Consider the following 24,837-nt stretch of genomic DNA (forward strand, 5'->3'; position numbering starts at 1 on the left):
TAACCTCTCTGTGGTTCAGTTTTCTCACCTGTGAAATAGGATGATGGTAGTACACCTTATAGGGTAGTTGAAAGAATAAACGAGTTAATATTTATGATACACTTAGAGTAGGATATGGTACCTGATTTCTCTCCTGGAGGAGTTTTCTGATGTTGACTGAAGATCGTGTGAAGCTGAAGTTCTTCCCATGTTCATTACATTCACAGGATTTTTTTTTTTTATTCTCACACAGGACTGAATTGTTCTTAGCCCTCTCCCAATTCCCTGGTAGTGGTGTTCGTGGCTAGTCTTTCCAGGATGAGTTTTCTGTGTTAAGTAAGATATAGTTTGTTCGATGGTGTCCCATCAATGATTCTGTGAGTTTTCTGATACTGGCCTTGTGACTTTGGACAAGGAATTTGGCGTCTCTGAATCTGGAGTTTCTGCTCTGGAGAACTTAGATGGACCAACACAGCAATATGCATGAAGTGTTTGGCTCACACAGCACCGTGCCTGGCTGGTGGCCCAGTGCCTGGTGGGTTTCTCTGACTTGGCCTTGTGTTATGTTCGTTTCCCCAGGTGGCGGTTCTGGTAGGGCTTGGAGCAGGTTTAGAGCTAAGGGAATGATAGACCGGTGGCCTTGACCAAGGCAGCCGCCTGTTTGGTGTGTATCAGCTGCAGTGGAGGCTCGGCCTAAGGTGTGACCCTGCCCCTGTGAAGCCTTTCCTAAGCCCAATGCCTGCTGATCCCAGAGAGTGAGATGGAAGTGAGACCATAGAAACCCAGGGAGGGCACTCACCGGGAAGGAGGGTCACCACCACTGTCCTTTAATCTTCCTCCATCTCCACACTTGACTCCTCTCTTGAGGCCCCTCATTAGCAACCTGTATTTATTGAGCACCTGCTGTGTCCCAGGCACCATGCTATACCCCAGGGACCCAGGGGCAATGCTGCAGAGAAGATCTGGACTCTCATTTCTGTATAAAAGCACATCAGAGGGGATTTAATGGACTATTACATTGCTGCTAGTAGAGTGTGGAGTTGGGGCCTCCTCCCAGGCCTGGAAAGGCAGGGCAGGCTTCCTGCAGGAAGAGGTGGCTGAGCAGAAGACAGATGGCAGGGGTGGTGGCAGTGGCTGCAGGCCTGGGGACTCTGGCTGCACATTCCAGACAAGAGACTCTGACCTCCAAGCTTTCAGACGTCTGGATCCATTTTTTTTTTTAAACTTCTCTTACTAATTTTTTTTTCCAGACTCTCCTTTCTTTAATATTTGGGGCAGAACTTGTAAGGGAGCTCCAGCATCTTTACGAAGTGATTTATGATCACTGGAGAACATAGGAAATTAAGAGAGATAAAGACGTGGGTGGGCGACTGAGTCCTCTTTAGATCCTGTTAACATAGAGGCACATTTCCTTACCTTCCTTCCTTTCTCTCCTCCCTCCCTCCCTCCCTCCCTTCCTCCCTCTCTCCCTCCTTCCTTTCTTCCTTCCTTCCACATTGAGGTAGAACACCATGACATTCACATTTTTAGTGCACAATTTGGTGAGTTTTAGCATGTTCCCAAAGTCGTGTATCCCTCACTACTATTCAATTCCAGAACATTTTCATCACTTCTCCCAAAGAAATCCCAAACCTTCCTCCCTACCCCTCCCCTCTCCTGGCCATCACTGATCCACTTGCTGTCTATGCATTTGCCTCCTCTAGACATTTCATGGAGGTGGAATCAACACTATGTGGCCTTTTGTATCTGGCTGTGTTCACTTAGCATAATGTTTTCAAGGTTCGTCTATGTTGTAGTATGAGTCAGTATTCTGTCCCATTTTATGGCTGAATGATAGTCATATTTTATGTATATGCCACATTAAAAATACATTCATTAGTTAATGGATATTGGCAATTTTCCCCACTCTTTATAGCTATTTTAGATGCTGCTGCTATGGATATTCATGTACAAGTTTTCATGTGGACACGATTTCCATTTTCTTTTCTTATGTGGACATTTCTTTCCAATTTCCAAAATCAATGGAAATTGATTTCTTCCAAGTCCCGGGAGTGGACTTTCTGGGCCATGTGAACTCTGTCTTGTTCTCCGAGGAGCTGCCAAGCTATTTGTCAAAGTGGCTGCACACTTTGCATTCCCACCAGCCATATGCGAGACTCAGTGTCTCCTCGTTCTTGTCATCATTTGTTATTGTCCTTTTTTATCACAGCCATCTTACTGGGTGTGAATTAAACCTTATGGTTTTGAATTGCATTTTTAGGATGACTGATGCTGAGGAACATCTTTGCATGTGCTTATTGGCCACTTCTGTGGAGACTGGTCTATGCAAATAAATCCATTGCCAATTTTTATTTATTTATTTATTTAGTGGTGCTGGGTATTGAACCTATTTGTTGTTGACATTGTAATAGTTCTGTATATATCCTGATAAGACCCTTTCATAACCATTATTTGAGAATATTTTCTCTATTCTACAAGTTGTCTTTTCACTTTCTTGATAATGACCTTTGTAGCACCAAAGTTTTAATTTTATCTATCTTTTCTTTAGTTGCTGGTCCTTTTGGTATCATATCTAAGAAATCATTGCCTAATCCAAGGAAATGAAGATTTACCCCTATGGTTTCATCCAAGAATTTTGTAGTTGTGATTTTTACACTTAAGTCTTTTATCTATTTTGATCTAATTTTTATATATGATGTGAGGTAAGGGTCTAACTTCATTCTTTTGCAGGTGAATATCCAGTTGTATCATTATCATTTGTTGAAAAGACTGTTCTTTCCTTACTGACTTGTGTTGGCTTCCTTGTTAAAATCAATGGACTGGCCAGGCACAGTGGCGCATGCCTATAATACCAGCTGCTCAGGAGGTTGAGGCAAGAGGATTGCAAGTTCAAGCTCAGCTATGGCAACTTAAAAGACCCTGTCCCAAAATAAAAAATAAAAAAGGGATGAGGATGTAGTCCAGTGGTAAAATGCTCCTGGGTTCAATCCTGTGTGTGTGCGCGCAAGCGCGTGCACATGCACACACACACACACACACACACACACAATCAGTTGATCATAAATAGATGTAATTTTTTCTGAACTCTCATTTCTCTTTTATTGATCTATATGTTCATATGCAAGTACCATACAGTTTTGGTTACTGTACCTTTGCATTAAGTTTTGAAGTGAGGACATGTGAGTCTTCTAAATTTGTTCTATTTTTTTTCCCAAGATTGTTTTAGCTGTTCTGGGTCCCTTGCATTTCCATGTGAATTTTAGGATCAGTTTACAAATTTCTGCAAAAATCCAGCTGGGGTTTTGATAAAGATCACATTGAATTTATAGATTAATGTGGGTCTTCATAAATCAATTTGAGTATTGTCATCTTAACAACATTGTTTTCTCATTCTTTCTCTTGGGTATTTATTGAATATAAAGTTGAGTTTAAAGGGCTGGGAATATAGCTCAGTTGGTAGAGTGCTTGCTTCTCATATACAAGGATCTGGGTTCAATACCCAGCACCAAAAAAAAAAAAAAAAAAGTTGAATTTAATGCTAAATAGGCTGTTTCTGTTTTGATTCCAGATTTATTCTGCTTAACATTCTATTTTAGTCATTTCCCTGCATTATGAAAGATGAGAGCATATTTCAGTGCTGTATTATATTCTATTGCTTAGTCATACCATACAGAATTATAAGTTCTATTTGTTGGGGAATCTGTCTTAAAAGGTACTTCATCTGGGTCCATTGTGGTGTAGCCCTTTCCCTGACAGGCACAAAGGGACACTGGAAGGACTGATGAGCCAGGGATAGGTTATGTTGCAGGACAAAGAGTTATGACCCTTGCTGGTAGAATTAAGGTTGCTAAACCATTGACCTACAAGAGGGAGATTATTCTAGATTATTCAGATGGGCTCAGTGTAATATTAAGAATGTTTAAAAGGGGATGAGGGAGCCAAAGAGGAGGTCGGAGTGATGCAGTGTGAGAACTCCACCACTTTTGCTGACTTTAAAGGTGGAGAAAGGAGGCCATGAGGCAGGGAGTGTGGGCAGCCCCCAGAAGCTGCAAAGGGCAAGGAACAGATTCACCCAAAGGTCTCCAGAAACAAACCTGCCAATACCTTGATTTTAACCTAGTGAGACCCATTTTGAACTTTTGAACTGCAGAATTGAGAGGTTATACATTCATACTGTTCTAAGCCCCCAAAGTTGTGGTTATTTTTAATTGCAGCCATAGAAAATGAATATAAGGGGCATGGAGATTCATGTACTGGAATTTAAATGCATCTGCCTGGAAGTGACATGTGACACTTCTCCTGCACCATTGGCCAGAACAAGCCACATAGGCATGTCTAACTTCATGACGCTGTAGGAGATAACTCCTACGTAACTCCTTCGGCCCAGCCTTAGAGGGGACCTGAATATTGGTGAATATGGCCATATGTGTTTATCCTTCCTGCCTGCATTCTATTCTATTCTGGTTCATTAAAAAACCAAAATTCTCTTGGGTTGATTTCACTATCTGGTAGTGGGCCGTAACCCCTAGTTTGGAAAACACTACCTCACCAGACCCTCTTCTGCTCCTACCTCATGGACCATGTGACACACCCTGGGCATGGCTGATTGGCCCAGGGGTGAGATACCTGACCAAAGCTAACCAATTGCTAACCGATTTGGAATGGGGCCATCCAGCCAGTTAGGAGCGGGAAGCTGAGCAAGAGGCAGAGTAGGAACAGGGTTGGGGTGTGAGTCACATGCAGCCAAAAGGATGGAGGAACAGAAAAGCCCCGAGTAAGCAGAGACACGGGTCCACAGAGACAATGGAGCAGCCACCCGACAGCCGTGGAGCTGGGAGCACATGCAGTCCTGGGAGGAGAGGTGCAGAGAGGGAGCGGTCGCCTGAGAGCTCATGGCTTCCCGGTTCCTGGGTGCAGCCCCGGTGTGGCCTGCCTGTGCATCCTTGTGAGAGTCTTGTCTCCTTGTAGTACCCCTTCCTTTTCTTGCGCTACCCTCAGTTGATTTCTGTTCCTGTGCAGTGAGCCTTGGTCAGCCAAGGTGTTGCTCTGGCTATGGATCAGGCTGAGGGGCAGAGTGGACTTGGCGGGGGGGGGGGGGGGAACCAAGCCCAGTCTCCCACAACCTGGGGTTGGTTTCTTTTTCTTCCTTATCTTTTCTTTTTTTGTGCCAGGAATTGAACTCATGGGCGCTTAACCACTGAGCCACATCCCCAGCCCTTTTAATTTAATTTAATGTAATTTTTTGAGACAGGATGTCACTAGGTTGCTTACAGGCTTGCAAAGTTGCTGAGGCTGGCTTCGAACCTTCCATCCTCCCACCTCAGCCTTCCAAGTTGCAGGGATCCCAGGTGGGCACCACCATGCCCTGGCTGGGGTTTGGCTTTGACCGCCAGCTTGTGTTCTTCCAAACCGGCAGGAGAGTGGTCTGTGTGGTGTCGCACTGTGGGGTCCTGGGAGACTGGGATCACCCCACAGGGGCCTCTTTTCTGATGGTGTTGGGGGTGGGAAGCTGGAGGAGTTTGGGGGAGGGCTTGGTGGTGTGAAGGAGGGGGTGGGATGTGGGCTCTGGAGACAGACTGTGAGTCGCCTCTCTAACCCTTAATTTCCGCATCTCTGAAATGGGAATGTCGTGAAGTTCAGCCGTGTTCTGGGAAACATCCCTGGAGATGTCCAGGCCATAACAAACATGCACTCAGGGAATGAGAGCAGCTGCTGTTGTTTTAGGAAGCTCTGAGTCCCGCTTCCTGAGGGAGGTGGCCCCATGCTGACTGAGAGCCAGGACAGTCCCCACTGCTGGCTGTGCTTCCTGCCCCTGGTCACTCCACTCTGCCCCTCACCCCCACTCACCCTTTTATTTCTTCTTCCCTTCCCCTTTCCTGTCCTCATTTCCCCTCTCTTCTGTTATTCCTGATGTTGATAAAAACACCTGCTTTAGGAAACAGCGGGGCTGGATATAAAGCACCCAGCCTCTGGAGGCAGGCAGACAGAATTAGGTCTGGATCCTGATCGAGTCCCTTGTTTGCTGTGTGTTCCTGGGCAAATTACAGCATCTCTCTGAGTCTCAAGTTAATTATTTATAAAAGGAGGGTTATCATATCCATTTCACAGGGCCATTATGAGAAATAATTAGGCACTCAAGAAATGCTAGCTCCTTCTTCTTTCTCCCTGCCTTCTTGAGTACTGCTCCTCCCAGCCTGGCTTGGGTGCCGCTGGGTACCTCTTATCCTTCCCATCAGTCACTGGACTGGCTTTCCCTGGCTCAGTTATTCATGCCCTGAGGGGTGTGTGGCTTCTCCTTTCCCTCAAACCCTGGGTTTCCTAGGTGTAGAGAAAGACAGAGGTTTCTGGAAACAGCTGAGTTCCCTGTGGACTGTGCCACTTTTCTGGTCTCCTCTGCAGGCCTAGTCCCGCCTGGCTTGGGAGCTGCTGGTTCCAACCATGTGATCTGTATTTTTTCTCACTTGAGCAATTATCACACCCCTGCCAACTGTGGCATCTTCACACTCCCAACACTGATAAATATTGATGACAGAGGAGAGCCTGGGGCTCCTGGGGAGGGGGGAGGGGTATGAAGCGATGCTCTGACCCCTCAGTGGTCCCTGGGGGCCCGGAAGTGAGCAGAGGAGGAACAGGGGCCAGGACTACAGAGGCCATACAGAGCCAGCCCCTGCCCCAGAGGAGGAGCCACGGTCTTGGGATGAGGTGGCCTTTGCCTGGGCTTCCTGCTGGGGGTTAGGTGACTCGTGTCCCTCTCAGCCCCCTGTGGACCAGCCTCTGTTTGTGACCGTCTCTCTGTCTCTATTTACCTCTGTTCCATCTCTTACTTCACACCCACTGTCCTCTCTCTTCCTGTCTCCCTCCTTCCTCTAACACCTCATCTCTGGGTCTCTTTCCTCTTTTCCCTTCCCAAAGTTACCCTGAGAAGTTCTGGGCTAGATGATGGAGAGTCTGTGGGGGGACTGGGTGGCCTGGACACAGCAGGGGAATGGGCAGCAGGAGCTCTGGACGCATGCATGTGGCGCGTTTGAGGAGTTGGGGGTCTGTCACTGCCTGATGCCCTGTGCTCTGCGGGGTCACCCTGGGTCTCAGTCGCCTGCGGCAGTTCCTTTCTTCACCGACTCGTTCCTGCACTCTTCAGTTGGTGTTTCTAGGCTTGCCGCCGCTGGGACCAGCAGTTAGGGGTGCCATTGTGGGCACCTGGGATGTGCGCCTGGGCAGAAGAGGCAAAGATCCCTGTCCTTGGGACGCAGGCATGCCAGGAGAGTGGACAGGCCAGCATGGAGTGCACAAGGAAATTATGTAGCAGGTCACAGCGATGATGTGGGAGGAGGAAAAGCAGAGCGAGGGGAGGGTTGTAAGGGAGGCGCAGGCTGAAGTGGGGCTGGGCTGGTCGATGTCTGGGTGAGCATCCTGTGGGCAGGGGAAGGTGCTAGAGCAAAGATCCCGAGGCAGGAATCACCCTGGTGGGTTTGAAGAGCAGCAAGGAGCAGGGAGGCAGGAGAGGGGTGAGGGACAGTGGCTCAGACCCTACGGGCCCTTGAGGCTTCGCCTGTGTGTAAGCAGGGGCATCTCACATTGTGAGGTTCCCTCCACTTGCTGTGTGACCAATGGGTGGCCCGAGGACTGTAATGACAACCACTGTGGCTTAAATGGAGGTCGGGTACAGATGGCAAGAGCTGATGGCGCTGGGCATCGTCTGGACTCTCCAAGTGCCTGCAAGTCTCTCCAGAGCACATCTGCATTGGGCGTGGAGATGGCCTGCAGCACCCCCGGGGGCTGTGCTAACCCTGGCTTCACCTCTCTTTCTCTCCACAGAGTGTTCAAGAAGGCGAGCCCCAATGGAAAGGTGAGTCGGGCAAGCTGACCCAGCTCCTTCCAGAGCCCGGACTCTGAGGTCCTTTCCTGGGCAGAGAAGCAATGGTGTCTCCATGGAAACGCATACCTCCCAGGGACAGAGCAGCCATGGCTTCCTGTCAGGGTGACACAGCTCTGTCCTCAGGAGCCCTCCATCTAAACAGGGAGGGGCCCTTTTGAGGGACTGACTGCCTGGACCTCAGGGAGCCTCAGCTCTGGTCGGGGAGAGGTGGCCTTCGCAGACCCCAAGCTCCATCCTGCTTTCCTCTCGGCTCCACAGATATAATTACTGGCTTCATTTCATGCCAGGTCTGGGCTGAGCCAGTGGGGATCAGGGCTGGGTGTGCTGAGATGAATCAGGCACAGTGCTCACAGCCAGACGGTGGGGCAGACGTGGAAATGGATCATTTCCGTATGAAGTGCCAACTGTGAGATCCAGGGATTCCCAGGGGCTATAGGACCAAGCCTGGGTGGTTAGGGACAGATTCCTCTAGAAGGGACACATTTCCAGGCAAGGTGAAGTGAAAGGAAGGCAGGAACATGACTTGGGAGGGCATAGGGGACATCTGGCAGCTGAGTCCTGGAGTGCGGAGATGGAGCAGGAGCGGAGGCTGGGGCAGCTGCAGGGTGGGGTCACGGGAGTCCTGTGGCTGGGCTTTGGAGCTTGACCCCTGGCCTGGGTGGCAAATAGCCACGTGCACGTCCACATCCCCCTTCGGTGCCCACAGCAGACATCACCCCTCCCTTTTCGCCCTTTCCCATTGTGGCAGGATTTATTTTGCATTTCTTTTCAATCCAGGCCCCTGGGCAGCTTCCACCAATCCATCAGAGTTGGCACTTGGAATGAAAGCCATTTGTCATCCTTATCTCTGGGCGCTGAGGTTTCTCAGTTTTCAGAAGTGGCATGGTTAGATTTGCATTTTACAACAACCAGTCCGGCTAAGGAGGGGAGAGCAGCCCAGAGCTTAGAGCAAGGGGGCTACCCATCAAGTCTCCTAGACAAGGGTGGCTGTGGGGATGGGGAGGGAGGGACCTGAGAAATACGATGGGGGTGGAATCACCAGGACTGAGGGATTGTTGAGGAGCAGGAAATTCTAGGATGGTGCTCGGGATTCGTCTCTGGATGGAACTCTGGCATGCAGGTCCTTCCCGCAGGCTGGTTACTGAGTGGAAACTGGCTTTGCTCATCTAAGTGGCTCTCTGCCGGGCTGCATTGGGGGGAGCAATTGAAGAGCATAGGGCCAGTGTCAGTGCCTCTGGGGCCCTACCCAGGCCCCCCACCTCCCTCATGCCCCAGCACTGCCCCTGGCTGCTAGCTTTGCCATGGCTCCTCCTCTCTCAATGCTTGTTTGGCATGAAGACCTCTTTAGGCCTCAGTGGCCTCATCTGTAAAATGGGAGTTATCTAACTCCTTCATCGGGCTTTTGGAGATGAGGTGCTTTTAAAGTTTTGCAGGGATTTGCTATTCTTAGCATTAAGGTTGGGGCAGGGCTACAAGTCCCATTGTGATTTTTTAAAATTTTCTTTTCAGATGCTGGGGATTGAACACAGGCCCTCCTGCTTTCTAAGCAAGTGCTCTACCTCTAAACTACATCTCCAAACCTTTTTTTTTCTTTAATATTTATTTTTTAGTTGTAGCTGGACAAATACCTTTATTTTATGTGGTGCTGAGGATTGAGCCCAGGGCCTTGCACGTGCTAGGCGAGTGCTCTACCGCTGAGCCACAACCCTAGCCTCATCTCCAAACCTTTTTAATTTTTTTTTTTTTTTTTAATATTTGGAGACGGGTCTGGATAAATTGTTGAACTTGTGATCTTCCTGCCTCAGACTCCTGAGTTGCTGGGATTACAGGTGTGAGCTACCGCACCCAGCTGAATTTGTGATTCTTATCTAAGCCTCCCTAGTAGCTGAGATACAGGTGATTACAGGCATGTGCCGTCCAGGCCTGATCCACTGTGATTTGAATAAGGGTTGGGGTTGGGTGTCTGAATCTTAGCAAATCCCAAGGTTTGCTCCAGGGCCTGTGCCCTCCTGCCCTTACCTTCTAATGCACCCCTGCCTCTCCTCCCCAGCTCACCGTCTACCTGGGAAAGCGGGACTTTGTGGACCACATCGACCTTGTGGACCCTGTGGGTGAGTCCTGGAGGGCAGGGAAGGAGCCGGGTTGGTGGGACTCGCCCAGAGCTCCAGGGAGAGCCCTCAGGTCTCCAGAGGGCGTGCAGCTTCTTCTGAGCAGCTATTTTCAAGTGTCGCCACTCAGGGAACTGTGGGAGGGACAGACATGAGAAACAGGGAAGGAATCCTGATGTTGGGTGGTGGATAAGGGCGATGACGTCAAGGCTTACTATGCAGCGACAGTGAGAGTAGTTATCTTTGTTTTTCCGGAAGAGGAGAAGGAGACACCATGAGAGGCTCCATTACTTGCCCCAGGTCACAGAGCTAAGTAGGGAGAGGCCCCAACTGGGCCTCTGTAGAAACCCTTTGTTCTTGTTGCCTTCTGAGGGCATAGGTGGGAGAGGGAAAGAGGGAGAAACCTTTTTGAGGTCTGTGTACCTGCGGGTCCTACCAGAGGCTGGGTAGGTGGCTGAAGTCACCTTCCAAGGTCTTACTCAGGTTCAGTGTTTCCCACACTCAGCCCTGTTGACATCTTGGTTCAGATAACTCTTTGTTGGTGGACTCTGTCCTGAATGTTGCAGGGTGATTGGCAACATTCCTGGCCTCTGCCCACTGGGTGCCAGGAATACCCCACACTCCAGTTACAATGATCAAAAACATCTTTAGATTTTCCGAGTGACCCCTTAGGGGGCAAATCACTCCTGGTTAAGAACCACTGCTCAGGCTGGGGTTATGGCTCAGTGGTGGAGCGCTTGCCTAACACATGTGAGGCATTAGGTTCTATCCTCAGCACCACATAAAAATAAATAGCCGGGCATGGTGGCATGTGCCTGTAATCCCAGCGGCCTGGGAGGCTGAGACAGGAGGATTGAGAGTTCAAAGCCAGCCTCAGCAAAAGTGAGACACTAAGCAACTCAGTGAGACCCTGTCTCTAAATAAAATACAAAATAAGGCTGGGGATGTGGCTCAGTGGTTGAGTGCCCCTGAGTTCAATCCCCAGTACTCCCCAAAACAAAAAGAATAACAAAAATAAATAAATAAAGTAAAGGTATTGTGTCCATTTACAACTAAAAAAAATACATATTTTAAAAAAAGAACTGCTGCTCTTGTTGGAAGAGCCTTGGCTTATTGCCTCTTCCCACAAGGGAAGGGAGGGAGGCCCAGAATCACCCCCATTTTATGAATAAACAAAGTGAGACCAGATAGGTAGCTTTTTTGTTTGTTTGTTTTGTTTTGTTTTAAGAAGGACATGAACAAAGTAATGCCAACGGAGCTAACAGGTTGTGAGTGTCGGGGTTGGAAACTGTGTAAGGCCGAGGCTTGGAACTAGCTCCAGAGAACGTGGCCTCTTGTTTTGGTCAGTGGCCGAAAGGCCTGACAAGAACAATGTTAAAGGAGGAAATGTTTATTTGGCGCTCACAGTTTCAGAGGTCTCTGTCCATAGATGGCTGACTCCCTCGCTCTGGGCCCGAGGAGAGGTGGAACATCCTGGTGCAAAGGTGTGGAGGAGAGCAGCTCAGGATACAGCATCAGGAACGAAAGAGGGAGAGAGAGAGACAGAGAGAGAGAGAGAGAGAGACAGAGACAGAGACAGAGAAACAGACAGAGAGAGAAAATATACCCCAAAGGGATACCCCTAGTCACTTACCTCCTCCAGCCACACTTTACTACCCTGCAGTTCCCACCCAGTTGGTCCCCGTCAGTGATTAGATCAAGGTTCTCACAATTCAATCATTTCCATCTAAACTTTCTCGCATTGTCTAAAATATGAGCTTTGGTGGGCCTACCTCCTATCCCCACACCCCGCCCCTTTCTCTCTCTCTTTTTCTGGTACCCGGGATTGAACCTAGTGATGCTTAACCACTGAGCCACATCCCTAGACCCTTTTTTTCTTTTTAAATTTTTTATTAGATAGGGTTTAAAAAAATTTTGAGACAGGGTCTCGTTAAGTTGCTTAGGGCCTCAGGGCCTCAGGGCCTCCCTAAGTTGCTGAGGCTGGCCTTGAACTTGCGATCTTCCCAAGTCACTGAAACACAGTGCCTGGCCAGGGGACACCTCATATTTAAACCATATCACCTCTTTGCTCTTGTCTCCAGGGGCTGTCCTGGGGCCAGAGGTCAGGGAGGACCTGTGTGGCTCCTGAGCCAAGAGCAGAACTCATAGATGGGGCAGGTTTCAGCTCACCAGGGGCAATTCCTTGCCAACACTGGGACCCCTGTGCCAGAGGAGTGTGAACAGGGCCCGGCAGCTTCAGGGAGGCCAGCTCCATCCAGACCTCACCCTTTATGCCCAGGGGCAGGATGACTCCACTCTTCCTCCCAAGCCAGATCTGGGGACTGTTTGGTGTCTTCGGAGGCTCAGTGCTTCCCCCTGCCAATTGCATCTTCTCCCTGAACTGGCCCCGAGAGGCTGTGATCGACTTTGGGCCATTATTTCTAGAGGACTCTTGAGCCCAGAGCTGAGCAGCCCTGTTGAGGACAGCAGCAGAGGCCGGAGGAGAGCAAGGGCAGGAGGGGACCAGCTCCCCAGAACATGCAGTCACCTGAGAGCTGTCCAGCAGGTGTTTACAGAACACCCACTTTGTGCTATGGGGACCCAGAGGGCTCTGGGGTGTTGTCCAGGGTTGATTGCATGACACACAATAAGAAATGCTTTGCCCATCATGACATTTTCCTCTGGCTTGATCAGATAATATCCTCCCTATGTTCCCCATCAAACCTGGGTGCTGGTTCAAACCTGGCCTGGATCAGGGGACATTTGTCTTTTTACGCGGGCATGGGCACTGGGGAATGTAACCCAGGAGCACTTTACCTGGGTTACATCCCCAGTGCTCTTTAGTTTTGATTTTGAGACAAGATCTCCATAAATTGCTGAGGGTCTTGCTAAGTTGCTGAGGCTGGCCTTGAACTTGTAGTCCTCTTACTTCAGCCTCCCAAATTGCTGGGATTGTAGGCCTATGCCACCGTGCCTGGCCCAATGGGATATTTATGATCTTCCCCTGCCTCCAGTATCTGCTCCCAGGCCTCAGAGCCATGCCGTTCCTCTGCCTGCCTTGGCCTAACCCTTAGTCATCCAGTAGACAATCCTTGCTTGTCCTTTGAGACCTGGCTCCAGCCTCTCTCCCTAGGGAGCCTTTCATGACACCCCTGGTGGGGTGAGCTGCCCTCACTGGGGCTCCCTATGTACTGATTATCCACTGAGTCCTGGTGTCCAGTGCAGGACATAACACAAAGGACACATCACCATGAACAGAAGGAAGATGCCTGGATAGGCTGGGGGATGAGTTGGGCATGCACTGACCAGCTGTCCCAGGACCTGTCCAGGATGGGCTGGACCACTGAGTGAGTGTCTTGGCCTTCCAGACACTCACTTCCCGTTAAGTCATCTGAGATTCCTCAAAGGGTTGGCTGTGGGGGTGACATGGGCTTGGGTGGGTAGTGTCTCAGGGTGTGGGTGGAGAGTGAGAGAAGGTGTAGGGAGAGATGGGCTGGGGATGCCAGGCAAGGAGATGACCCCGAGCCAATGCTCCTGGCCTCCTGGAGTGCTGGGCCAAGAAAATGTCCTCTGTGTCCAGCTGGGCACTCCACTTTAAGAAACAGGCTGGAGAGGGACATCAGGACACATTCCATACCCTCTGTCATGCTCATATGTGCTGGGCTCTGTCTAAGCACTGTCCACACATGACACATTTCACACTTGTGCACATTGACACAGACCACCCACCTGTCCTCAAGTGGATCACAGTCCCGGATCCACAGATCCCAAATCTAGAATGCTCCGAAAACATAACTCTATTCCTAACTAACTTTGATATCGAGTTCATCTATCAGTAAACTGAGGCTGAACTGATGTGAGGCCTTTGTTAGTCTTATGTGTCACTTCACGATGGGGACATGTTCTGAGAAGGGCATCACTATGTGATCTCGTCATTGTGGAAAGTTATAGTGCGCATGCATACAAACTAAGACAACCACTATGTCACTAGGTGGTATCATCTCATGGGACCCCCTTCTAAGTGGGGTCCTCTGAAACATTACATGGCATGTGACTTTATCTGTGTTTCCCTGTAGAGGTACTCCTGGCTTCTCTAGCAGGTGTCCATCCCACAGGGGGAAGTACCTAAAATTCAGAACATGTATCGTATTGCCTCGCTATAATTCAGAACTTCTGAATTCCAAAGTGTACCTGGCCTACAGGTTTCAGACCTACAGTATTCTTAGAAATAGATGAAGAAACACAAATGAAGTAGCCTGCCCAAAGTCAATGGTGGGCTCTTGGGCATTCTGGGGTGGACAGAGGGTGGGCACAGTTGGGACAAGGCTGGGAGGTAGAGTGCCACTCCTGGGTGCTGCTGGCCTTCCAATTTCCTATGCTTTTGGAAGGAGAGATGGCTGGTTTGGGTGGGTGTTGGGGAGGGAGGCCAAGTTGGGAGGGTCTGCTCACTCTCTGTCTCCCCCAGATGGTGTGGTCCTGGTGGATCCTGAGTATCTCAAAGAGAGAAGAGGTAGGTTGTGGCCCACCCTCACCTGCCAGGGCTTCTTTCCGCCAACCTCAGCCAGGGTCTTCCTGACTGCCAGGCAGGATATTGGCTAATCTAACTGCCCCTCCCTGCCCATCTCACTGGTCCCATTCTGCAAGCACACACATAGGTGCTCTTGCCTCCTCCAGCTGGGGCAGCCCTGCCCATGCCCAGGCTAGGAGACCTTATCAGCGCCAGAGTACTTTTCTTATACTGTGTCATGATGGTGACAAGGCTGGGGTGTCGAGACGGCAGGACTCAGGGTCTTCTTTCTCAGAGGAGAAAGCGGAAGAGATTGTGCCCAGCCAGCAGGGAGGCAGGGCAGGGGCTGGGCTGGGCTGAGACCCTGTGTCCTGGACACTGCCCTGCACTTGCTTCTCATGCTCTGCCAGCCCCTGACCCCATCAAACAGTCCATGACCTGTGACCCTCACACATGGGACGGGGACAGGGAGGATGGAGCTGGCTGAGCAGGCAGCCCTACTTCCTCCTGGGGGCCAGCCAGGGGCCATCCTTCCAGGTCTTGAGTAACAGCCCCTCCAAGGGACAGAGCACGCCCGCTCCATGGGAGCTTGGGACAAGCCTGTGGCTTCCAGTCGGCACTCTCGGGGTGAGTGGGTGGATGCGGCCCTCCCGGCCCCTCCTTAGTGCTTCTTGCTCCCCACAGTCTATGTGACACTGACCTGCGCCTTCCGCTATGGCCGGGAGGACCTGGACGTCCTGGGCCTGACTTTTCGCAAAGACCTGTTTGTGGCCAACGTGCAGTCCTTCCCGCCGGCCCCCGAGGACAAGAAGCCCCTGACGCGGCTGCAGGAGCGCCTTATCAAGAAGCTGGGCGAGCACGCCTACCCCTTCACCTTTGAGGTCAGGGACTGCCAGCCCCGCCCGGGCCCCGGTCCAGAGGGGCCGCCTCCAGGAAGCGCTCAGGGTGGGCACGTGGGGGCAGCGGGGGCAGCCGCTCTGTGTCACCCAGTTCCCCAGGGTACGCTGGGATCTGGGGCACTGTCACTTACACTACCTGGTAAGTGTCTCTTCTCCGGCCACTGCTGGGGGTGTCACCCTTACCTCTGGGCTATTCCTCGGACCTTCCCAAGCCTGGGTCACTGGTGGGAGAAAGGGGGGCCCAGAGGTGGCTGAAGAGAAAGAGCCCTGGGTTGTGACAAGGTGTTCCCGCTCAGGTCAGTTGCCAGTGTGCCCAGTGTCGACCCAGCTCATGGGGGTGGGGTGGGGGTGTAGGGGCTGTACCTCTCTGTCCTGCCATCTTTCAGTTCTGAGATTCCAAGGTTCGCATTTCACAATTTCTGTCTCGTAGACTCTGATTCTGTGCATCTTCCCCGTCCCGTGAGCAGTCGAGAATGGAGGGGAGGCACAGAAGCATCTTTTCATGTGGATGTATTAGTTTCCTTTGGTTGCTGTCATAAGTGACCACACATTGGTGGCCAACCAGTTAAAATGACACACATTCATGACCTTACCTACCATTCTGTTTCCACGGGGCTAAAACCAAGGCGTGGGCATGGCCGTGTCCCTTCTGGAGGCTTTAGGGGAGCGCCCATGCCCGCAGCTTCTCCAGCTTCACATTCCAGGGAGGCTGCGCACACTCCTATGCTCTTGGTCCCCTTCCTCCACCCTCAGAGCCAGCAATGGTGCCTTGAGCCTTTCTCCATCCTTCACTCTTGCACAGACTCTTCAGCTTCCTCTTCTGTCTCTCATGAGTACATTGGGCCCACCTGGACCATCCAGATGCCTGTCCCCATCCTAATGTTCTTACCGTAATCACATCTGCAAAGTCCTCTTGTTGTATAATGTAACATTGGTCACATGATTTGGGGATTAGGGTGTGGACATCTTTCAGGAGCCACAGTAGACATCATGGAAACACCTTTCTCAACCATTGCTGTGAGGAGTGGGTTGGGCCAAACCCTTTAGATGAAGAATACTTAAGTCCTTGTCTTCACTGGAGGGGCCTCTGGCCCTGGATGGCACACGGTGTGGCGTGTTCTGATGGGGGAGATACAGCCTATTCCAGGGACCCCTAGTCTGGTGGGGGCAGATGGCCTGTCCTTGGGCCCTGGTTGGATGAGTGTGTGTGGGAGTGTGGGAGTGTCAGGGATGTGGAGACCTGGGGAGGGACAGTGGTAGATGTGACAGATGGCTGATTCTGTCTTCTAAACAGATCCCTCCAAACCTCCCATGCTCTGTGACGTTGCAACCAGGGCCTGAAGACACGGGGAAGGTAGGTACCCCCTGAAGGCATCATCTCTCTGGGTCCAGGACTCTCCTGTCCCCAGGTCCCTGGCTTTCTCCCTGGGAGGTGCTGAACATGTAGAACCACCCTCCCTGTTAGAGACTCCTAAGGTCTAGGCCTGGTTGATCCCTCCTGGGTCAACCAGTCTCTTCAGACCAGGTTGCGGATATAGTTAGCTTCACCCCGACATCCCGTGATATGTCCCTGTCACTGATCCTATTATTGGCTGCAACTGGACCAAAATGTTTTGAGGATCTACCCCTAGCCTCACAACCTTGTATGGCGGTGCAATCACCACTGTTCCTCACAGAGGAAATGGAGGCTCAGAGAGAAGCCACACCTGCAGTGCCCCAGGCCTCAGACCTCCAAAGCAATTTCTTTATCTGCCAGGCAGAGATAACAGGGTGTGCCTTTTCATGTTGTTAGAGGGCTGGGGGGAGACACTGGAGCAGGGTCTGCATATAGTAGGTGTCCCCGGCAGGGCTGCCTATTGTCATTTCTGGGCAGCTGCTATGATGAGGACAGCCAAGGGGCTGAGGCTGGAGTCCAGGGAGAAGGACCTAGACACACTGGTTTGGACTCCTGGTGATGGTGGAGTCAGGAATAGCTCAGTGGGAATGTTGGTAGAGTAGGCAGCTGCAGAAGGGAGCAGTGCCGTCCGGGGGCTGAGTACAAGGCTTTGGCGTCATACCCAGGAGCTGTGGGCTGCAGGAGCTTAGCGTCCCTTCCAGTGTCCTGGTTTGTAAAATGAGTGCAGGCTGGCTGTGCCCTGGAGACCCTGCCTCTTCCAAGGCCCTGGGGTCAGCTCCGCCTCCTCCACAGGCCTGTGGTGTGGACTATGAAGTCAAAGCATTCTGTGCTGAGAACCTGGAGGAGAAGATCCATAAGAGGTGCGTGAGGCGCTGGCTGTGGAGAGGGAGGGGACAGAAGGGAGGTCTGAAGAGTCTGAAGAGAGCTAAGTCACAGTACCTAGAAATTTGCATGGAAGGCTGCACACTCCAGCCTCAGAGCTCTGGGAGGGCACTCTGGAAGGCAGGCAGGTCATGGAAGGCTTCCAGGGGGAGGTGGCCTCAATTGCTCTGGCTCAGGATCCGCTTCTCCTTTGCACCATTGTACCAGTTCCCTCCCTCATCTTCCTTCCTCTAGTCTCATCCTCTCCAGACTGCTGGTCTTTTTATTTTTGGAAAAAAAAAAATCCTAAATTCAGATTGTGTTCAATGCTGAGCAGGATGTCTGCAGGCTATCATTTCCCGGTTTTCTTCCTGGGAGGGGATCAGCAGGAGGTGGAGTAAGTGTGTCAGTAGGGGCCTCTAAGCAAGAGAAAGAAGTGGGGAGAGCGAACCCCTGTCTCAGAGAAGGGAATGCACTCTCCTGAAGTCCCCTATAGAGAGAACCCATGTTGGCAGCCAAAACAAAGCTAGCCCTGACTTCATGGATGCCCTTCTTGGGGTCAAGTCCTGTCCTGCTTCCTGGCCTGATGGACCTTAGCCAGCAACTCTGATGCCACCACATCCAAAGCCTGTTCCTACTTACAGGAGGCTGGCACCAGTTAGGCAGCCTTTCTAGGGAGTGGTTCAAGTTTGCCAGCTGGTGGCCACAGGGTGTACTACAGGCGTTTCCATCAGCAGCCCTGGCAGCTCATGGGCATGAGACTAGAACCTTCTCCCTCACTTCATTGTTCCCCTTTTTCCTCTTAAGACCTGAAACTAGTAGTAGGGAAGGAAGGGTACTGTGGGTGTGGGAAGGAACTTGACCAGAACAAGGGAAAGGAGGCAACACTGAGAGCCACCACCCTCATCCCACCACCAATGGGACCTTTAAGTCCACATGAAATGAAGAAGTACACACGGAAGACTTACTAGTGATAATGAGATAGTAGCTATCATTTCTCAAGGGCTGACTAGGTGCCAGACATGCTCCGAGTGCTGGGCAGCTGTGGACTGGCTTAGCCTTCATAGCAGGCCTGAGGGGTGGGTCCTGCTGTTGTCAACATTTTACAGTTGAGGCGGCTCAGGCTCAGTGCAGTGACTCAAGGCCACACAGTTAGGGAGAGGAGGGGTAGGAGTGTGACCCCGACTCTCTGGTTCCCGGGGGTGGAGGTGGCTTGTGGCTTGTCTGAGCAATGCCAGCACTCCCTGCATGCTACAGAGATGGCCTCACTGAGTCCCCATCCCTTCCTCAGCTCTGTGTCCTCACTTCCTCTCGGAGCTCTGTCACCTTCACTGAGCCCCTCCATCTGTGGGCCTCTGCCTCCTCACTGAGGGTCCCCTTTCATTGTCCTGCAACCCTCTGGCTGAACCCCACACCTCCCAAGCCCCTGTTTCTTCCTGGGATCCATCCTCTGAGCATGTTTTACTTAAAGGGTCTTCACTCCTTGGCAGGCACTGTCATAGCTGCTAAAAACATAGCAGTAAACAATTTAGACAAGTCTCTGTCCATAAGGGCTTACATTACTAGGTGACATGAGGAGGCAGGAGGTGAAAGCAGTTCCTTCCTTACCATCCTCTTGGGTACCAAGACACAGACCCAAATGAGGAGCTTCCATGGAGTGGCTCAGGGACAGAATGGGGAAGGATGGAGTGGGCCAAGTGGTGACAGTCTAGGTCAGCCTCTCTAGTTAGCTGGCAGTGGGCGCCCTGGCAGCCTCTTAAGTAGGAGAGGGATGTAGAGGTTGCAAAGAAAGGGGTTGAGGCAGGTGACCCTGGCATCTTTCACTCCACCCTTTCCACCAGGAATTCTGTGCGTCTGGTCATCCGGAAGGTTCAGTATGCCCCAGAGAGGCCTGGCCCCCAGCCCACAGCTGAGACCACCAGGCAGTTCCTCATGTCGGACAAGCCCCTGCACCTAGAAGCCTCCCTGGACAAGGAGGTATGAAGCTTGGGCTTGGCAGGGGTGGGGCTGCTCCACAAGGGCCCTTATACCCCACTGACTCCCTGCAAGCCAGTGGTAAAGGTAAAGAGGGGTACAGAGGGGCCCCGTAGACTCCCTGCCATAATCTTGCTTAGCCCTAAACCATGAGGCAGCACCTGACAAAGGCGGGGGACTCTAATCCAGCTGATTGATACCTGCTCTGAGTACAGGGGGCTTCTCCTCGAGGCATGGACACCCTCTTTCCCTGCAGGCAGCTGGGAACAAGATGTGGGTTGAAACCCTACAGTGAGAATTCAGAGCCGGTTCCCTCAGGGAACTGGGCAGCCCTTCCTCTCCTTTCCAGCTCCTTCCAGAGCCTCCTGTGTCCAAACTGTTGATCTGGCAAGGACTTGAGACATTCCCTAGTTCAACCCCTGTTGTATACAGAAGGTTGGGCTTCAGCCTTCCTTGCTACTCAGGGTAGATGATATGAAAAAGACTTTCAGAGGCTTAGGCAACCTGTCCAATATCACATGGCTATTATTATAGTCATCCTTACTGGTGGCCGGGACAGGACTGGTGCTGGGAATATACCTTCTAATTCAAATACCTCTCAATGGTCCCACAAGGGAACTGAAAGCTAATATACTTGGTGGCTTCAATGCTATATTTGCATTAATGGGAAGTGGCTGAAGCCCTTGGGGCAGTTGTCAGAATAGCTTAGATTTGAGGAGCTTGGGAGGGCTGTTTCGGGAGGGCTGTTTCTTCTTTCCCTTTACCTAGAACGTTGGTGTCTTCCCAACCAAGGCTCTCCTTTCTTCTCCCAGATCTATTACCATGGAGAACCCATCAGCGTCAACGTCCACGTCACCAACAACACCAACAAGACAGTGAAGAAAATCAAGATCTCGGGTACCCTGGGGAGAGGGTCAGCTTGGGGTGGGCAAGAGGGGACCCTCCCAAGGGTGGAGAGGGGGTCACTAGAGGCTCTCTTCTTGTCATGATCCTTGAGATAACTACTGCCAAAGACTTCTGAAGCCTAGGGCCTGCCCTGAGCCAAGAGACCCTTGGAGGCTGGTGCCTCAGGCTGCTCATGGCAAGTTCAGGCCATCCCTAATCTCAGGTTTCCTGGGCCCTGGACACGGCTGTCCCTACAGGGATGACCTTTGGCTATGGAATGAAATGGGTATTTCAGAGGCTACATTTTGGGTGGAAGATGGCGGTGGTGTCCTACAAATTCTCCCAGGTAGACTCTGGCTGTTCCCTGGGGCTAGGCATCCCACCTCAGGCAGCCGGGAATACCCCCTGGGCTGGGCCCCCTTGGTTCATGCGCCCTTCTGCCTCCTTCCCTAGTGCGCCAGTATGCGGACATCTGCCTTTTCAACACAGCCCAGTACAAGTGCCCCGTGGCCATGGAGGAGGCTGAGTAAGTGAGCGCACGCTGGGCCTCAGGAGTGTGGGGTTGGGGGGCAGTCCAGTCCCAGGCCCAGCTGGCTCTTCTCCACCTGGAGGAGGGCTGGGCCTCAGCCTTCCTTGCCACTCAGAATAGATGATGTAGAAGAGACTCAGAAACCGTCCACCTGATTTAGTTAATAGTGGTAGAGCACTTGCCTAGCACGTGTGAGGCACTGGGTTCGATACTTAGCACCACATAATAAATAAATAAAATAAAGGTATTGTGTCCATCTCTAACAAAAAAATAAAATTAAAAAAAGAAAATGTACACTGCAGTCAAAAGACTCCATAAACCTTGAACAACAAAACAAGAGCTAAGGAGTGAAAGGAAATTGGGTTGTTGAGTGAGAATAATGACACTGTACCAGAAACCTGGGTGGAAAGGAGAAACTTTTGCTCTGAGCTCCTGAGAGCTGGGGCAAAAGCCCTGGGTGTACAACTTTTAGTAATCCCCCTCATTGGGTAAAAGGGGTATATGTGGGAGGGTACAGAATAATTGTACAGAAAACAAAAAATGTCCAGGTTTGAGGAGAGCTGCTACGGGTGAGCATGGAACTTTGTCCCAAATTAATTGGCAGATAAGATGTGAGGAGAGATCTTAAGAAAGGCATCTTATCTAGAGGAAGTGAATACTCCCAAAAGAAGACACATCTTTCTTTTTTTTCTTTTGCTGTTAGTTTTTGGGGTGGGGTGGCAATTGCATTGTATTTAGTTTTACATTTATGGGGATATTTATTCATATATAATTACAGTCAATATTTTTTGCAACTTAAAGACATTTTAAGAGTTGGTGTGGCCTGTATGGTTGCATATGCCTGTAATCCCAGCAGTTCAGGAGGCTGAGGCAAGAAGATGGAGAGTTCAAAGCCAGCCTCAGCAACTTAGCAAGGCCCTAAGCAACTAAATGAGACCCAATCTCTAAATAAAATATAAAAAAAGGGCTGGGGATGTGGCTCAGTGGTCAAGTGCCCCTGGGTTCAATCCCTGGTACCAAAAAAAAAAAAAAGTTATTATGTGATCTCAGAGATAGTTTTTAATGTGACTGTGGTATGAGTAGATCAAATATTCCCTCCTTTTGGTTATTTCCTCTACCCACTATTGATAGAAAAAATAAAAAACAAAGCCATGACGCATAGATTCCTGGTGAAGGGTGCAGTGAGGTGACCCAGAGCCAGAGCAGCCCGTATCCCCAGAGGGGACATCCTCAGCTCTGCCAATGTGCACAGGAGCACAGGGCAGCCAGCAGGGACAGCAGGACACTGCTGCTCCTGTGGATGGCCTGCCTGGTCTCTTTACTTCCTGCGGAGGCCTGTGAGGTGGGGGCTGCTACTGTCCTAGTATGATGATGGGGAGATGAGCTCAGAGAGCTGTGACCTGCTCAGCTCACGGAGCTGACAAGAGGCAAAGTTGAGGCTGGCTCCAGGGCTGCCCCGGCCCCATCTGCTGCACCCCTGCTGTCTCCTTGAAAGGGGGAGGGGATGGAGCAAGCACTAGAAAAAAACGGAACAACCCAAATACCCTGCACCATGGCTAGATGTGCCATAAAGCGAAGTTTTCATTGCGTAGTCTGGGTGGGGGGTTCATGGTGTCCCACAGCTTCATTCATGGTTGCAGGTAGCTGTCATTTTAAAGGCAAATGTACTGCGTAGTGCTGTGCTGTTTCTCCACCCTGGGGTCCCTGCTGGGTATGGCATAGATGTGCCTCTTTTGGGTGGCTGTGGTCTCCCTGCCAGAGCCAGGCCTAGCCCAAGTGTTCTCTGCAGTTGGGGAATGGAGTGTTGGCAGAGGGAACTCGGGAGCAGGCCTTGCTAGATGTCCTAACTGGGTTGGGGCACAGGGCTGGGATTGGCTGTGGGTAGGGCCACCTCCACACCTGCTTCCCTTCTTTCAGTGACACTGTGGCACCCAGTTCGACGTTCTGCAAAGTTTACACGCTGACTCCCTTCCTGGCCAATAACCGAGAGAAGCGGGGCCTCGCCCTGGATGGGAAACTCAAGCATGAAGACACGAACCTGGCCTCCAGCACCCTGTGAGGACCTGCCCTCCTGGTCTCAGGCTCCTGCTGCTGTCCTTAGTCCCAACTGTCAAGGAAAAGGCTCAGGCTGCCCTCTTCCCTCAGCCTTGTCTATGGCCTGTCCACAGAAGCTTGAGTGGTCAGGGAGGCTGTCCCGCTTCGCCCACCCTCCTGGGGGGACCCAGAGGACAACACAGGCCACTAGACCTGGCTCATTCGGTCTGTGCCAGCCCTGGTAGTTGGTCTGGAGGAGCAGCCTGGAAAGGCTTCCTGTCAGAGGCAGCAGATCCTGACCTGGTGTCCTCAGTCAGAAGGGTGTAGCCTGAGGCCAGCAAGGCCAGAAAGAAGGAGGAACTTCTGGGAGGACCCCAGCAGAAGGGGGACTGGAGAGCTCAGGACAGTGAGCTGGGTGGACCAGACATGGCGCATCCCTTCAAGTCAGGGACCCCTGGGCCGTGTGTCACTACTGCCCCGTGGGCATCACTGAATCCTCCAGGTCACCCTGCTGTAGCAGAGCCTCGGGGTGTGGGGTGCCTGTTGCATCCTCCCTGCTGAGCCTCGCCCTCTGGCTGGGCTCCAACCTGCCTCTGCACCCCCTGCCCACCCCCACCCCCCCACCCCCCCCGCTGCCAACCCAGGCTGCCCTTGGACCAGCCTCTCTTCCTCACGCCCTGCAGAGGCTGCCCACTGACCTCCAAGATTCCCACCGGCTCCTCTACCCTGGCTCTAACCCTACCTGTCCTCAAGACTTTGTCAGGGCACCAGTCACCAGTCACCTCCTGACCCTTGCCCACAACTGCCCCCAGCCTCTCCAAATTCCCAGCCCTTTCTGCTCACAAGTTACTGAGCACTAAACCGTGGCTGGGAGAAGCTGGACTCATTAGCGAGGAGTTAGAGCCCCGCCCCTCACAGCCCTGCCAGACACGGGCCACTCAGGGGTTGGGAGCTTACCAAGCACACAGTGAGGGCTCTCACCTCCAAATCTGGAACTTGGGGCTCCAAGTTCCAGCTTCCTAAGGGTAGAGGTCTCCTTTTCTCACCTCCGCTGGGACCAGGATGGGCCACTTACTGGGCTCCATTGGACATGGTAGCTGAGTGGCCAGGAGAGGGATGGACAGTGCTGTCCTCCACCGCATCCTACCACCTGCAGTATCTCACCCATCAGAAAACCCTGTGGATCAGCTTCCCTGTATCACCTTGCAGGTTGAGGGAAGGCGCCAACCGTGAGATCCTGGGGATCATTGTTTCCTACAAAGTGAAGGTGAAGCTGGTGGTGTCTCGGGGCGGGTGAGTGTTCTAGCCCAGCCCAAGAGCCCAAATGTGGAGGGGCCCGCAGCCCCCCGCCCCATTCCTCCTGTTGGACCTTTCAGCTGTATCTCTTGTGGAGGAGGAATGGGGCAGGAGGACTTCTGTTCTTCTCCTCCTCTCTGTTCCTCTTCTCCTCAACTCCCTTTCCCTCTCCTCCAGTGGCTCTGGGCCGTCCTTCCCCGTCCAGTCTTTTCCCCCACTCTCTTGTCCTCTTCATGGCAGGTCAGGACCTTGTGCTGAGTACTGTGCCTGGCCCAGGAGGGAGAGCAGGTCCTAGAGGGCACCACGATGCTCACACACCTCCAGACATAGCACCCACCCACTCTTGCCCAGGCTGATCTGCTGGGGAAACAGCCAAAGGGGCTCAGAACCCCTGAGCTGGATTGGGGATTTGCTAGCTCAGCTGACTCCCATTTTATAGATGGGGAAACAGAAGTCCAAATGGTTCCTGAACTCTCCTCCCTGAGCCCTGGGTCACGGGCTGGGTGCTGGGGTC

General features: G+C 51.8%; 1 protein-coding gene across 10 annotated transcripts in view; it reads left to right on the forward strand.

Annotated features, from left to right (window-relative positions):
- The window catches only part of ARRB1 (arrestin beta 1), a 78,356-nt gene that overhangs the window by 47,519 nt on the left and 6,000 nt on the right, over positions 1 to 24,837 (forward strand). For 4 of the 10 annotated variants that reach the window (XM_081279326.1, XM_081279324.1, XM_081279319.1 and 1 more), the window contains exons 2-12: positions 7,795 to 7,825; positions 9,906 to 9,966; positions 14,408 to 14,452; positions 15,175 to 15,330; positions 16,643 to 16,702; positions 17,537 to 17,604; positions 19,447 to 19,582; positions 20,392 to 20,476; positions 20,918 to 20,990; positions 22,911 to 23,048; positions 24,237 to 24,320. In XM_081279326.1, the coding sequence (XP_081135452.1) occupies positions 7,818 to 7,825; positions 9,906 to 9,966; positions 14,408 to 14,452; positions 15,175 to 15,330; positions 16,643 to 16,702; positions 17,537 to 17,604; positions 19,447 to 19,582; positions 20,392 to 20,476; positions 20,918 to 20,990; positions 22,911 to 23,048; positions 24,237 to 24,320 (914 nt within the window). In that variant the 5' untranslated portion in view covers positions 7,795 to 7,817. Of the gene's footprint in view, positions 1 to 4,815; positions 4,925 to 7,794; positions 7,826 to 9,905; positions 9,967 to 14,407; positions 14,453 to 15,133; positions 15,331 to 16,642; positions 16,703 to 17,536; positions 17,605 to 19,446; positions 19,583 to 20,391; positions 20,477 to 20,917; positions 20,991 to 22,910; positions 23,049 to 24,236; positions 24,321 to 24,837 lie in introns of those variants that run through there. The other 6 variants (XM_081279318.1, XM_081279320.1, XM_081279322.1 and 3 more) reach the window with 3 other exon arrangements.

Source organism: Spermophilus citellus (assembly GCF_964194105.1).
Source record: "Spermophilus citellus genome assembly, chromosome: 2".
Lineage (NCBI taxonomy): Eukaryota > Metazoa > Chordata > Mammalia > Rodentia > Sciuridae > Spermophilus > Spermophilus citellus.